This window comes from Pectinophora gossypiella, chromosome 5 (genome assembly GCF_024362695.1).
Source record: "Pectinophora gossypiella chromosome 5, ilPecGoss1.1, whole genome shotgun sequence".
Taxonomy (NCBI): domain Eukaryota; kingdom Metazoa; phylum Arthropoda; class Insecta; order Lepidoptera; family Gelechiidae; genus Pectinophora; species Pectinophora gossypiella.
Genome location: NC_065408.1, coordinates 14,973,775 through 14,988,509, shown reverse-complemented (window position 1 = coordinate 14,988,509; position 14,735 = coordinate 14,973,775). Strand labels below are relative to the sequence as shown.

At 33.5% G+C, this 14,735-nt stretch overlaps 1 protein-coding gene across 8 annotated transcripts in view; it reads left to right on the top strand.

Annotated features, from left to right (window-relative positions):
* The window catches only part of LOC126367027 (four and a half LIM domains protein 2), a 206,715-nt gene that overhangs the window by 176,117 nt on the left and 15,863 nt on the right, over positions 1 to 14,735 (top strand). Inside the window, exon 1 of one of the 8 annotated variants that reach the window (XM_050010405.1) lies at positions 8,153 to 8,560. The exons of the other annotated variants lie outside the window; for them this stretch is intronic. Within the exon in view, the coding sequence (XP_049866362.1) occupies positions 8,341 to 8,560 (220 nt within the window). The 5' untranslated portion in view covers positions 8,153 to 8,340. Of the gene's footprint in view, positions 1 to 8,152; positions 8,561 to 14,735 lie in introns of those variants that run through there. 8 annotated transcript variants of the gene reach the window in all.

Sequence of the window (14,735 nt, the reverse complement as noted above, 5' to 3'; positions counted from 1 at the left end):
TCTATTTTACGGTTAGGTACGAACACGTCAGACAGAAACGGAAAAACAAAAAATTTGAAAATGAAAACGTTCTTTGTAGTGGATCACGTATAACTCTCCACGCCAAGGGACACACATACAGGCATGCATACACGAACACACATACATGCACAAAGAAATTCACACACACACACACACACACACACACATTCATTACACAAATTAATTTCCAGACAACAAAACAAAAACTTATACTAAATATAATACCTAGGTATGAATTATTAATGTAAATTTGCATAAAATAAACAACTTATTAACATATTTTTATTTTATTGTGCAATTAATTTCAATTCAAATCAACCAAAATGCAGAGGTTGTAAACTTAATTAAAAACTTTTTTTAAACTCTCTTTTTTTAAACAGAAATATGTCAAAGATTAACCAGCTCTGTCTGCAAACAAACTAACAATTTAAATAAAACCAAAAGTCAAATCATCTTATCTTATGTAAATTAATTTACAGACAACAAAACAAAAACTTATACTAAATATAATACCTAGGTATGAATTATTAATGTAAATTTGCATAAAATAAACAACTTATTAACTTATTTTTATTTTATTGTGCAATTAATTTCAATTCAAATCAACCAAAATGCAGAGGTTGTAAACTTAATTAAATCTCTTCTTTTTTAAACAGAAATATGTCAAAAGATTAATCAGCTCTGTCTGCAAACAAACGAACAATTTAAATAAAACCAAAAGTCAAGTCATCTTATCTTATGTATATTTATGTGATGCTATACATCATTGTAATAGCTTGATTTTATGAATTATATTGAATGTTTAAAATGAGGTTTCACATCAGACCGATAGACGACCTTTGCCAATTCACCTCAAAAAGCTAACATTTGTTGACATTGCGCACTTACTTTTAAAGAAAGAAAGAAAGAAAGAAAGAAAGAAAGAAAGAAAGAAACATTTTTTACTTCCGGACAACACAGACACAGACAGACAGTACATTACATTTAACACAGGACAGAAACCACACGGACATCAATAAGTACACAGAAAAAAATCCAAAACAAAAAGAAAAACAAACCAAAATCATAAAAAACAATAATAATAAAACTAAGTATTTTAAATGCAACGCACTGACGGCCCGATCATCTGCGGTGGCGTCCGGAATAAAAGGACCTCGCTCTTACCGAGCACCGACTACCGACTTAGGACTTTTACCGAGTGAGAGCCTTCAGCGAGAGCCTTCAGCGCTCCCCATTTATCCGGCCAAGTTGTTAATGCCATCTACAATAAGTCACGTCAAAAAAGGCACTTACTTTTAACAGAAAGTTCGATGAGGTGTGGGTACTCAGTTCATGTTGTGATGGACATAATCGTCAGCTTATATATTTTTTCTCAGCCTGGCATATTGACTGACAGTTTATCATCCGCTGATAATCAGCAGCTGACAATGCGTATACTGCAAGAGCCACTAACCTTGGTGACAGAATATCAAAAAGCTTGCAAATCACAGTCTTAACACCTGGAATATAAAGACGTAATACACGCATTGTTAAGGCGAAGGATATGCTCTTATTAATGGCAGTCGCCCACGCACCATACAACACATTGTTTTTGTATGGTAATCCCGATCCATTTGCGCGGTTTGCTCATCCGACAAAATGCGGTGTTACTATGAGATCTTGGCACGATTTATATAAACAGAAAGAAAAATAATTAATTAATGTATGCATCAACATGTCTAATAACAAGAACGGTTGCAAATTGTCTTCTTGCGACTATCTGTATATGGATTATGAGCGAGAGTTGTACCTGTCATAAGTCGCGAGTCATGCATACGAGCTTCAGACTACAGGTAATGTAATTATCACGTGAAAGTACTAAGTGTTTCCTATCTTTTCCCGTCGCCTGACTGTAAAACAGTCTAAGTCACACACAAACACACTGACACATACATTCATACACACATGTACACTACACTGAATCAGGACAAAAACAGCTTTTAACTTCTTATTATTATTTATCTAGATTCGTCTAGACTTCTATTTACTTCTTCTGACGTCAAAAAAAAAATTATAACCAGACTTTTCCACTACGATGACTCACTTACACATTGAAATATAGTAAAATAAATAAAACACACATATATGACACGATAAAAACCGTTCGATCTTCGAATATGGGCGCGCACGCATAGTCGTCGCAAGGTCGTGTCGCGAGATATCCGGCATATTATTGATGGTTTACATGACTTTATAGTTGATGGCAGTTCACTACAGATGTAGCTGAATAGGCGTTAACACCTTTGCCTTCTATAACAATGTAATATAAACAGTGTTAAATGCGTCCTACTCGAAGAGAAATCGACCGATTCTGTTCTTTAGTCCTACTTCTGAGCACAGAGATACGTTTGTTAAAATTATTCAACACATTTATCTACTGAAAAAGTTTCAAAATAGGCCTACTGGAAAGGGCATGAAACTATAAGTATACATTTAGACATAGCTCGTCCATAAATAAAAATACTCTATCAGGGTAGGAAGTACCAAAAACGTACGGAAGTAGTATGATTACCGATCACCAGCCCATCTTCTATACCTATATGGTGCTCGATAAACTTATACTACATTAATAAAAAACGAAGACTAAATACAATACCAGCCGGGTCCGCATGCCAACCGCGCCGCTCGCGGCGCGAATTATATCGACCGCTTGGACTAATAAACGATACGAATGCTATCTACGCAGATGGACGTCAAACGGCTATTGGTCAAAGCGCTCAATGTAATTCGCGCCGCTCGCGACGCGGTTGTCATGCAGAGCCGACAAGTTAATATATTCCCCGCCACTAAAGGCCACGAATTTTAATGGAACTAATTAACAAGTCATAAGAATCATATGCAGAATCTGCGACTAATATAATTATACTATGCAGAATCCGAGACACTAGCGCCGCGGCCGCGAGGCTTCGATTTGATTTGATTAGATTGATTTGACTTAATTTTTTTTGTCTTCCTTTTGTAATAAGGCGGATAATAAATTATAAATTATGTGAAAAACAAGCATAATTCAAACATAGATATTGTTTTTTTTTTTTCACATTATAAATCGATATAGTATTCATAAACCAATAAGTAGCTATATTTTATTCCGTGTCTCATCCCACACCGTGTGAGTCAACGATTAGCTTTAGTGTCATCTCAACGTACTCGATGCATATATTATAATCATTTAAGTACGTATTACAATGACAAATTGTTTTGTCACGTTATTTGACATATTATTACTATGATTTAGTATTGTATGTGGGTGCATTAAGACTCGTCTCCATTAGGCGACATTTTGTCGAGCGACATGTGTCCCCGGATAGATACGACGCTCCAGGTGACAATTATATTATGTCTATGTTGTGTTGTGTTAGGACTCTAACGCACTAACATATTTGACATTTAGTGAGACTTACAGTTTAATTTGTCAAAAAAATATAATGTGACATGGTACAATAGGACGTATTATGTACATACGAGTAACTGTACGTATACTAATTACGTATTATGACGAAAAAAAATGTTAGAAATGATTGTTCAATTTGTTTTTCTTATTTGTCTTAAATAATTATTTTCGTCATTTCCGCCTCTAATGAAGTCATCATTTAATTACATTTTGGCACAAAAATGAATACAATATTACAAACAAATAAATTCATATTATTGCGACCTTCGACCTGTTACAGCTATCAATCGTAACACCTAACCATTATTGCACTAATTAAATCCTTGCAAATGTCCTCGTAACTAGGTCGTAACGGGATTTTGAATTCGCTAGCTATTCCGTCGGCTTTTCTTATGCTATTTGAAAGACATAGATTGACAACATACGGATTAAATACATAGGTACATACTTATATGGCCTATACATTTTCATTGCCATACTAAAGTATACAACAAAAATTTGTCAGAAAATAATTTTATCAAAAATAAAATTATAGGACTAAAGAACAATTCTGATGCAAATATAGCATCAGAATCGTGAAAAACCTGCTATATAATAATCGCTAAAGAATAAATGTATTTTTATGGAGATGAAAAATATTAACCCGTTTATAAAATCTTTGCTACCACTTTAAATGTTAACAACCTCTGACTGAAATTTCAAATGGAAAGACAAAAGTGTGACCATATGGATTTGGTATGAAAATTAAAGCAACGGTCTCACTATTATTATGAATCAGGGCTATTAGGTTGGTAACTATTATTTATAGTGTATAGTGTGTTTGGGCCACTTCCGCGAACTTTTTGCTGGTGTCATCTTCGTATTTAGATTTGCGTGGGAGTTATTGAACAACTGTTAGTGATTCCTTGAACCGAACTACCTACTTGATATTGCTGGTGTTACTAAAATAATTTTGATTTCATTTATGTTTTTGCATTTAATATATGTACTTACATGCACCTACTTACCTCATAGTTTAAAAAGCTTTTTTTATGCGCTATATTTAGGCAAAAGTTTCTTTGTTGTACAGCCTAACCTCAATCACTGTTTTCATTATTCTACATGTCATAAAATATATCTAAGGTTATGTGCTATCTTTCAGTACAGTTTATTTTTCTTCTGAAATATACTAATATATTTCACAGGAAACTTTCTTACAAAATATAATGTAAAATTATTATAAAAAAACCGAATCCAACTCCAGTATATTAAAATTAAACACACAATGATGTCACGTCTGTGTTTTCGTAAAACACGACATAAAAAGTGGCAGCAGTAAATTACAAAATGATTAATAACGTGTCAGACGAACGAGATAAAAGCGTAATCGAGTAAAAATAAGAGAAAAACATCGATATTTTACATCAATTAATATGATATTAAAAGGTTATTATTTTATATTAATAATGATAACTGCTGATTGATAGTATTTATAACGTGTCCAATGGTAAATCTTGAAAATCATGTCATACTATCACCCTATTGGTTAAAGTCAAATCTTGAAATGATTTCAAAAATAGATCCATCTAAAATTAAGTTCTTTATAGTTCAATTTTCTATTAGATTTACTGTTGTCATTTTATTTCTTTTTTCGAACCAAATGTAGAGTATAAATCACATATTTACCCCCGCTCTGCCAACTAATCAGCTACTGACGTCACTTACATTCTACAGTGCGCAATCCAATTCATTTCCAATTCAATTACTGATGGAAACCATGTAAGTGTGGTCATTATGGCGTGTTCCAATTTGGCCAATAATTGCCCGTCTCTGTTCAAATTACGATGTTTTGCCTATATTTGTATGCGGTCTAGGCGTCAACAATTCTAAATGATTACTTTTCAACCTATTTGGTTAGGTTATGTCACTGGGTGTAGTAAAATATGTATTGAAGTGGGTCTTTAGATATTTTATTTTAATTGAGGATTGTTATGTTTAATGGGTGCTGGCTGTAGTATCTACATTTTAAAATAATCATAGGTAACAATATTTATATGACTAGGTACCTTTTTTATTCAAAATGTAAAAATAACGCGTTAAATAACCTTAATTAAATTGCTGGCTAGTGCTTGTGAAAAAAACATTATTAAGGCCATTTAATATTATTTTTTATTTTATTTTTTTAATTTAATATTTATTGGCTTTTACATTTATATTTTTGGTTAAATTCAGCCGGTAACTCAGCATTACAGAATGGAATCTCTTTCGTGTGAGATTCCATAATAGGCTGCAATTTAATTAAGATTTTATTATCTATGCAACAACGTTAGATCAGAGTAGGCGGTTGGAATGTCTCAAATGTCCTAGAGGTAAATAGGACGGTTACAATAATGCATCGCTTTAACATTTTACCATCATTGCATGTCAAGAACGGTGAAGTCATTAATTTGGTGTAGAGATTTGAGATAACATTTACCGAATGTACTTATAAACCCACGTAGAAACAAAATTCATATCGATATATGTATATGTACCTATGTGCTCGTACTGTTTCCATTGCCTCAATTGTGGATTGAGAGCAAATGAAACACGGAACGCATTCAACTGCTTGCCGACAGAGGGATTGTGTTCTTTTTAACATCTTCTATCGTGTGGTTGTGAGTTGGATTACCAACCTCATCAACCCTGTTGTCAGGGTTATTACTAAACTGCCAAAGGCCCCTGACATGGTTCCGGTTAGTAAGTAGTAACCGGGACCAAAGACTTAACTGCATAATATTTTTTTTAACACGATGGAATCTTGTGGCGATGGGCTGTTCATTTGTTACCATGCAAGCAATGGTAGAAATTCGTACCAAAAGTGTCTGCAAGTTATCTTTTGATTATATACTGGTGGCTCTGCACGTCGGGTGTGAGGTTATACAGGGTGTTAGTGACATCGTAACGAAAACTTTGAGGGTCATGATTCTGAGTTGATATATAAAACTGAAAATAATAAAAAAAACACTAAAACTTCCACGAATTTTCTGATAGGAAATTCCGCTTGATATTAACTAAGAATCATGAGCTGAATCATTCCCCTCAGTAATCGTTACGATGTCACTAACACTCTGTATAAGTAATGTACTTATCTATGTATGTATTTGTTTCTACATAAAAGTTGGAAGCTAACATTACAAAGAAAAAACAAACAAGAGCTTGTTGAACGATTCCAAGATTTGAATCGCAGACAAACTAATATGTAATTGATGCGCTTGACCTTGCCGATAAAGATTTAGGTACCTTTTTTGTACGTCCACGTAGTACCTACCTAACTGATGATTTAGGATGATTTAAACTGTCGCGGGTCTAAATAGTTGAATAAACCAATTAATGTAGAATAGGATAGTTTCCAACTAGTCAAATCAGTTACTTTTTATTAAACGTCAAAACACGATATTACTTACTACTTACAGAATTTGTATGAAAACGCACAATGTGACGTCATAGGAAAACGTGATAAATGTCGGACTTATCATTACGTTTTTCTTGATTAAAATTCATAAATAACTTAAATAGAAAAAAAGAAAATGTTTTTCGTTATTTTTAGATGTCTTTATTTAGTAATCAGAATTGCATACTTTATCTCGGACCTGGTACACGACCCATTAGGGTAATTTCCTAGTAGTCAAATCAGTTACTTTTTATTAAACGTCGCTAACACAACATTACTATGGAATTTGTATGAAAAAGCAACCTGTGGCGTTTGGTAATCAACCTCACAACCCACACGATAGAAGAGAAGATATCTATTATAAGTGTGTACTTAGTTAGTTCTTTTTGTAATCGAAATAGTAATATAGTTTATAGCGGAATAAAAAACCGAAATATCGTACTGCATGGTAAAACACGTGCATCTTATCAACATACCGATTGGTCAGAACGTGCCTTGCTATTGCCATTGTTTTGACCAAACAACGCATGTGGAAACTTAGTGTAAATATTTTCATGGAAAAAAACTTGGGTGTTCTACATAATTATACATATGTACGGTCACGAGCATTAATATGTATACACTTTGGTACCATGTCACGTTAACTTTTTCGACAAATTGAACTATAAGTCTCACTAAATGTCAAATATGTTAGTGCGACAGAGTCCTAAAGTGGGTACATTATATTGCTCATGACTGTACACGTAAATACTCATTCCCAGCCCACCCAATTATAGGAAAAGATTCTATAGATAACCGTGTAACTACACGGAAACACCCCCCCCCCCCCTACACACACACACACACACACACACACATATATATTGATGATTTATTCGACAAATCAAGTAACGGAAACATTATGAGGAGCCTATGAGATACTAGACTAGATAAATAAATGTCTATTTCCAAGTAGATAACCTAATTAATCCTAAAATAGAATATATTTCTCCTAGTCAAAGCAACAACTATATTCAATTGTTAGGGGGAAACTAATAATATACATCTTATAACAATCTCTTTTATAGACGAGTAGACGACAAGATCTCTAATGACACGAATTCGTAAACCTGTCACTAATTTGTTCTCGTTACGGCAATTAATGCGTCGCGTAATTATTTCCTCGTTGCAACGAGATGTTCCTATAGGGAATTCACAGGAAATTCATTTCTCTTCTCCATTCGATCAATTAAGTCAATCTACAGCCTACACTTAAGCCGCGCCGACTGGCTGAAGCGCCCGACTTGTCAGTATGGCACCGTACGCCGCGAAGCCTGCACCTCGGCGCGACTAAAAAAGTAAAACGTCAAAAACTTTCGCGCGCTTTTTGTTACTTTTTCATATTCTTTATTTATTCTAAATTTAAAAATAAACCCGCGTATTTTTCAGTTGTTTATTGAGATTTTTTTATCGGCAAAGGACCTAATATTACACAGCCATGTCAGCGGACGTGTTGAGTGACGATTTGAAATCCCGCCTGCATTTGACTACAAAAACAGTAGGGTCGGAGAGGATACGTCGTGCGAGGGAAAACAATGAAGATGTGGCCATACTCTCGATGTTCCTGCCAAACGCAACAGCTGAGAGGGAAAATAAAAAGTTTTGTTGTGCTCTGAGGGAGGAGTGTCTACTCGGCGATCCAAGGAAAACAGTTGCAGGTGCTGTCATTATTTCTTTCGGTTTATATTTCATTGTTTAAAAAAATGTATACAAGTTCCTTCAAAAGCTGAATCAAAGAATGTTTGACGTACTTACCTACTTCAGTACTGAATTGTTTTCAAGACATTTATTTTTGAATTCTATAGTTCATTGCAAGCGACCGAGGGAATATATGAGAAAAATCTAACAATAGATATTTTTTGTTTTTTTTTTTTGCAATGTGTTTACATTTCTTTAATAATACAAATTTAAAATATTTTCCAATAGATTATACCCCTTCCGGTAGATTGAGGGGAGGCCTGTGCCTAGCAGTGGGACGTATATATATGCTATTTATGTATATATATAGATGATACCCTTAATAAATGCACTTCGTATTCGCTGAAATATGATAAAAACTTCCGAACGAACAACCCCGGTCGTCTTTTGCAATGATTTTAATTATGCCGCTGTTAATCCGTTCGAGCACTAATTGAATGTGCTCCACGTAGGGTTTCATTCAATTACCCTGTCATTTGGTCACCGAAGGTCGATCCTTACTAAACTCGTTAGTTAAATAATAGTATTGTTACTTACAAATGGGGTATAAATAAAATCACTTCGTGTTTTGCATGCGAAATACTTAGGTAGTATATTTTTTTAAAACGTTACTAATTAATGCATAGTCATTGTCCTTGTGAAAACATACGTCATGAACTCACGCATGTAATCCTAATGGGGTGGGCAGAGCCACAAGTAATCAAAGACAACTTGCAGACACTGTTCATACGAAGTCCAAGGATGGATTATGAAGGTTTTTTTTTGCAATTTTCTCAGTCTAACTTTTTCATTGGATGTTAAAACTTGTGTTATATTTTCACACGATATTTAGGTACTTACTTACTTATGTCTTAGCTTTTAACATATACTTCAAAAGGCACAAAGTGATAAACGCTCTTCCAAATCGGTTTCGATGAACGTATGAAGATCAAACATGGCTGCTAACAGGAAAACCAAATATTACCAAAGCGGGTGTGAATCTTATGCAACCACAAACCATTTACACCTCTCATAATACATTATGAACCTTATTTCACAACCATACAGATTTCAGAACCATTCCAACGACTTCACACTCTTTGTAAGCATATATACAAAATAAGTAAATGCTAAATGACCAGTGTTAGTCGACCTTCACCCAAATTTTGTGGTTGCAAATAATGTATTTAAATTTAAAGAACATTAACAGTTTAAAACATAACATTAAAAATAAGTATTCAACCGACTGTAATGTAAATTACCTATAAAAATAATTAAAATCAATGATTTATGAATTACACATATTATGAATAATAATATGTATCTTTATTTAAATACAAGGCTATTAAGGGCATCTAAATATAGCTAATATAATAACGATACAGATACCAATAGTAATAAAAGTAATCGTAAAGATCTGAAGAACTTTTTATAGATACGTGAACACTAAAACTAATTTTACTATCAAACTAGTAAGTATATGTCTAAATGAACTAAGCAGTTAAGTTTTTTTTGGTTTAGGCTGGGCCTGTTAGATTTAGGTTTATATATTAAGGTACATTGGGTAGTTTCCTAGGTCAAAGATAAATTATGAAATTCTGATTACTAAATAAAGACAGATTTAAATCTGGCGAAAATCATTATTTTTTTTGTATTTAACTTATTTATGAATTTTAATGAAGAAAAACGTAATAATAAGCCGATATTTTATCACGTTTTTCTGTGACTTCACAGTGTGCGTTTTCATTTCGTGTTTTGACATTTAGTAAAAAGTAACTGATTTGACCAGTTGGAAACTAGCCTATCATGTGTTGCGTACGAGTGTCCTATGAATAATAATTTTGGACGATTACTACATCGTTCGCATTATATTTACATTTTTGAAATTTTAATAATAACTCAAACAGAAAAACAGCGCAGAAATGAACAACATATTTTCATGACATAAAATAAACGAAGCAGAACCGTAAAAAATATGTCCAAACGTTAGTCGGCGAGTTAACAACTCGGAAACGGAAACGTTGACATTTTCTGAATAATTTCATAATTTCCCTTTTTCAAAATGGCGTGAACCCTCGTCGCATTCCCCTTTGACTTTTTCTTCTAATTATTCATGGCTGAGTAAAAAATGAAGGCTTAAAAAGTTGTAAAACAAAAATTAACAGAACATTTTCCCTGTTGCAGTAAGTATATAGATAAAAAGACCTAATTTTCTTAAGTCATCATTATAATTATAAGTATAACATTGCCATCTGTTTGAGTCACAGTAACCTGCAAATTGCGTCAATCAATAAATTGACATACAAGTTGTTCGCCCACTTGTCCAATCAGTAGAGTTTCTTTCACAGTATTGATTTGCTTACTTATTGATTAAATTATGCTAATATCACACAAGACGCCATTTTTAATCTCAAACAAGTTATATAAATTGAATAATAGATATGTAAACAACAAAGGTACTTTATCAAAACTTTTTCTTTTAATATTAACTTTATGCTAATCGTATCGTATTGAAAGATAAAACAAAATGCAAATTGTATATTTCTATAATTTCCCTTAGAAAGTACCTTTTCTTTCCCGCGCTGCGCCCACCGACAGTTTAAACTGCTTTATTCAAATGACCACAGATTAAAATCGACTTGAGCCAATCAAGGTTATCGATAAAATAAAATCGAGATTGCCAATGACTAAATGTACTAGTTATAACGAGCTGGTGACATGGTATAAAGATTTAGATCGTAAAGTGTAGGTGGCCCTAGATTTTGCCCCGGTTAAGTTTAATTATAGATTAAGGTCTGGTGAAAGCTGAGCACATTTTACTTGTACTTAAAAAACTATTGTAGGCGTTTGAGTGATCATCGAATGATTGCGGCAGATAAAACGGTGAAGATATCTTCAACAACAAAACTAGAAAGCTAGCATCTCTGACATTAATAATATCGTTAAAATCTCACCTTTCAATAAATCATTTTCGATTTCTCTATTTTCCTTAAGCTTTGTGTTTTAGTGTGTTATTTTTTTATAAATAATATTTTTTTTTTTATGACGTTTCATTATTTTATTCAACTCTATCGTACTACTCGTCAACTCTGACTAATAACATTTGATTGGAATAACAAACGCAATGGTTATATTCTTAGTGTCACCTTTGAGATGGGGTCATCGCCATTTGCTTATCAATATAGACTTTGGTTATTTCCTAGACTAGTTACAGTCAGTTCTATATGATCTTATTAAATAGGTACATCCGTTACATATGATTCAGATACAATAATTTTAGTTGTGTTCCAGTACATAAATTTAACACTGCGAAGTAGTGGTGTTTGGGCTAGTAGCCAACCCAGTTAACACTCATTATTGTTCTCTCCTTGCTACAATACAATTAAAAAAAAACTTTTTTCTTTTTTTGCCAGCCTTTTGAAACCACCCTAAAAGAGTATCAACTTGGTTTAACAAAAAAACAATCTCACAATCTGATTTATAGAAAATTATTATTTCAATAGTGTTTTTTATTTTTTTAATGTTTCTTTGACCACCGCTCTTCTACTAGTCAAATCAGTTACTTTTTACTTAACATCAAAACACGAAATTATTATGGGATTTGTGTGAAAATGCACACTGTGACGCCATAGAAAATCGTAATAAAATGTCGGACTTATTACGTTTTTCTTGATTAAAATTCATAAAGATTTTCGGTAGTTTTAAATTTGTCTTTATTTAGTAATCAGAATATCATAATTTATTTTGAACCTAGTACACGACCCAATTGCAGACGACACGTTAATTCTGAATTTAAATTTTGAACACGATAAGGATGAATTATGAAATGCTAATCTAGAAATAGAAGCCAGTCTATGATGATTAAATATCATTTTCATTATACTTTTCGACTTATTTTCGAATTTTATTTACGAATTAAGTAACAATGAGTACGAAGTTTGACCGCTTTTATTGATGACGTCACAGGACAGTATTTCCATTTGGAGTGTTCCAAAGGAAACTTTCGTTTTGACGTTTCATAAAAAGTACCTCATTTGACTATAGGTTGTCAAGTAGCCTATTGATAAAATTGGAAATTAGCGTTCGTTTGTATTTGGACCTGCGATGGTTGCCGAAAAATACTTATTAAGTAGGTAAATATAAACACTGTTATAGGTACCCAGTGATAGTGAAATGATAGCGACCTCTATAAACGTACTGTTAGTGTCAGGTCACAGCTAATATGGCGCCTGATAGCGACTGATCTAGGTGTGCCAACCAAATAGCAATAGTCCTAAATATAGGTACCTACAGTTCGCTTGGTAACACATTTACACCCCAAAGTGCTTGGTTAGGACCGGTGCTCTATATAAAGGGTGTAAATGCTCGTAAAACAACAATGTTAGAGGGAATGGCGAGACAATCCACAGTGAAATAAACAGTCCGTGAGAAGAAACGGTCCGTACAAGGGTCTGCTAGACGAAGGTCCAAATCGGTACCGTCATTTCATAACATATCATAAGCTCACGACTATATCCCAATGGGGCAGTCAGAGGTAGGTACATCCATCGCAAAATGAACTAGGTACACCTCACTAATCACCTAACAGGGTCCACATAATACCAGCGTCGAGGTTCACGCCGCGACTTGTGCTGAGTGAGGCCCTTTTATCTCAGGACGTCCACCACCACCTTATAGTCATTTCGACAAACATCCGTCTTGCTTTTTTGTAATTGTTTTAGTGGAAATTTGATATGATGTTGTTGACTTTTTTTGTGTGTGGCGTCCTTTTATAATAAACTTTTTCTATTCTATTCTGAGCTTTCTGTTACACCAAGGTCACATAATAGCTCAAACATGAATTCATACTCATAAAGTCAAATTCAGTGGTTTATAGCCCAAGCCGGGATTCAAACCCGCGGCACTACGAATAAGTTACGTATTCTCCGAACAGGACTATCACGGATTCTAATAAGCTTAAAGCTACATGTATAGAGAGACATGTATCGCTAAAAGTGAAGTTACCCCAATGTGAGGGTGTTCTAATCGTGTTAGAGATAAAATTTCAATATCAATACCCGTGCATGTGAAGATGTTCTGTACCGAAATTGGTTTATTATGTCTTATGTCATGTTGTGTCTCGGTATAAATAATCATTGTTTTCACTTGCTTGGGATAATTCAAATGGTGATAGAAACGTAATACTGTCTGTGACTTCGTGTAACCTTTTCACAGTCACGACTTAATGTCATAAGGTCACTGTACAGTATCTTCCTGACACATAGATATACTAAAACTAACCACAGGTACATACTAATAATATATAAACTCACGCACGCGCAACTCAATTGATATATTTGGTGTGGCCAGAGAATAAAAACACGGGTTCTAAGAAGAAAACCTTGCTGTTTGTTTTGCTTTGTTGGTGGGGATTTGTGTGTTATGTCTCAAAATCCCAAAACGCACTGCATGGAACAAATTAAAGTTACTCAATATTATATTAATGACTAATCATTAAACCAGCGGAAGTTGTTTAATGAATCCAAAATTTTAATTTACTTATTCGGTAAGTTTTGTCGCTACAATACGCAAGAGCTTGTGAATACTAGATATGTCACGATACAAAAAAAAGATTTATTTTCTTTTAGTAATACACTTATTTCCCGTTCAAATGTGTGTTTTTACAATGGTAATACATGTTAGTTAATTTTATTTAAAGCCAATTTGTACATCGCCGAGTAACCGCATTCGATTTAAAAATAGCAAGGAATCGAAACTTCTCTACATCAAACCAATCAATCATCATTCATAATAAATTAGTTCAACATTGCCGTCTCAGCCAAAATTAGTGTCAGTTAATCCTTGATCTTCGTTGTATGTCAATTTGCGATCGTCTTGGTCTAATTTAGGTTAATCGTTGCTCGATTTACCGCCAAATGGTAAAAGTTGCCGCGTTTTATCTAATGGATTGCTTGTGATTTACTTTATTTTGAATATTTTGGTCGACATCAAACCCAAATAACGTTTTCTCGTTTTAATATTATTTAAATTTTCAATGTCTTAAAAATAGGCTGAATAGCGTAAAGTTATTTACCTTTAGAATTAAAAGAACTGTTAGATTTTTTAAATAATTTCAATTGAATTTTATAAAATTCTGTATTTAAATTACTTTGAAAG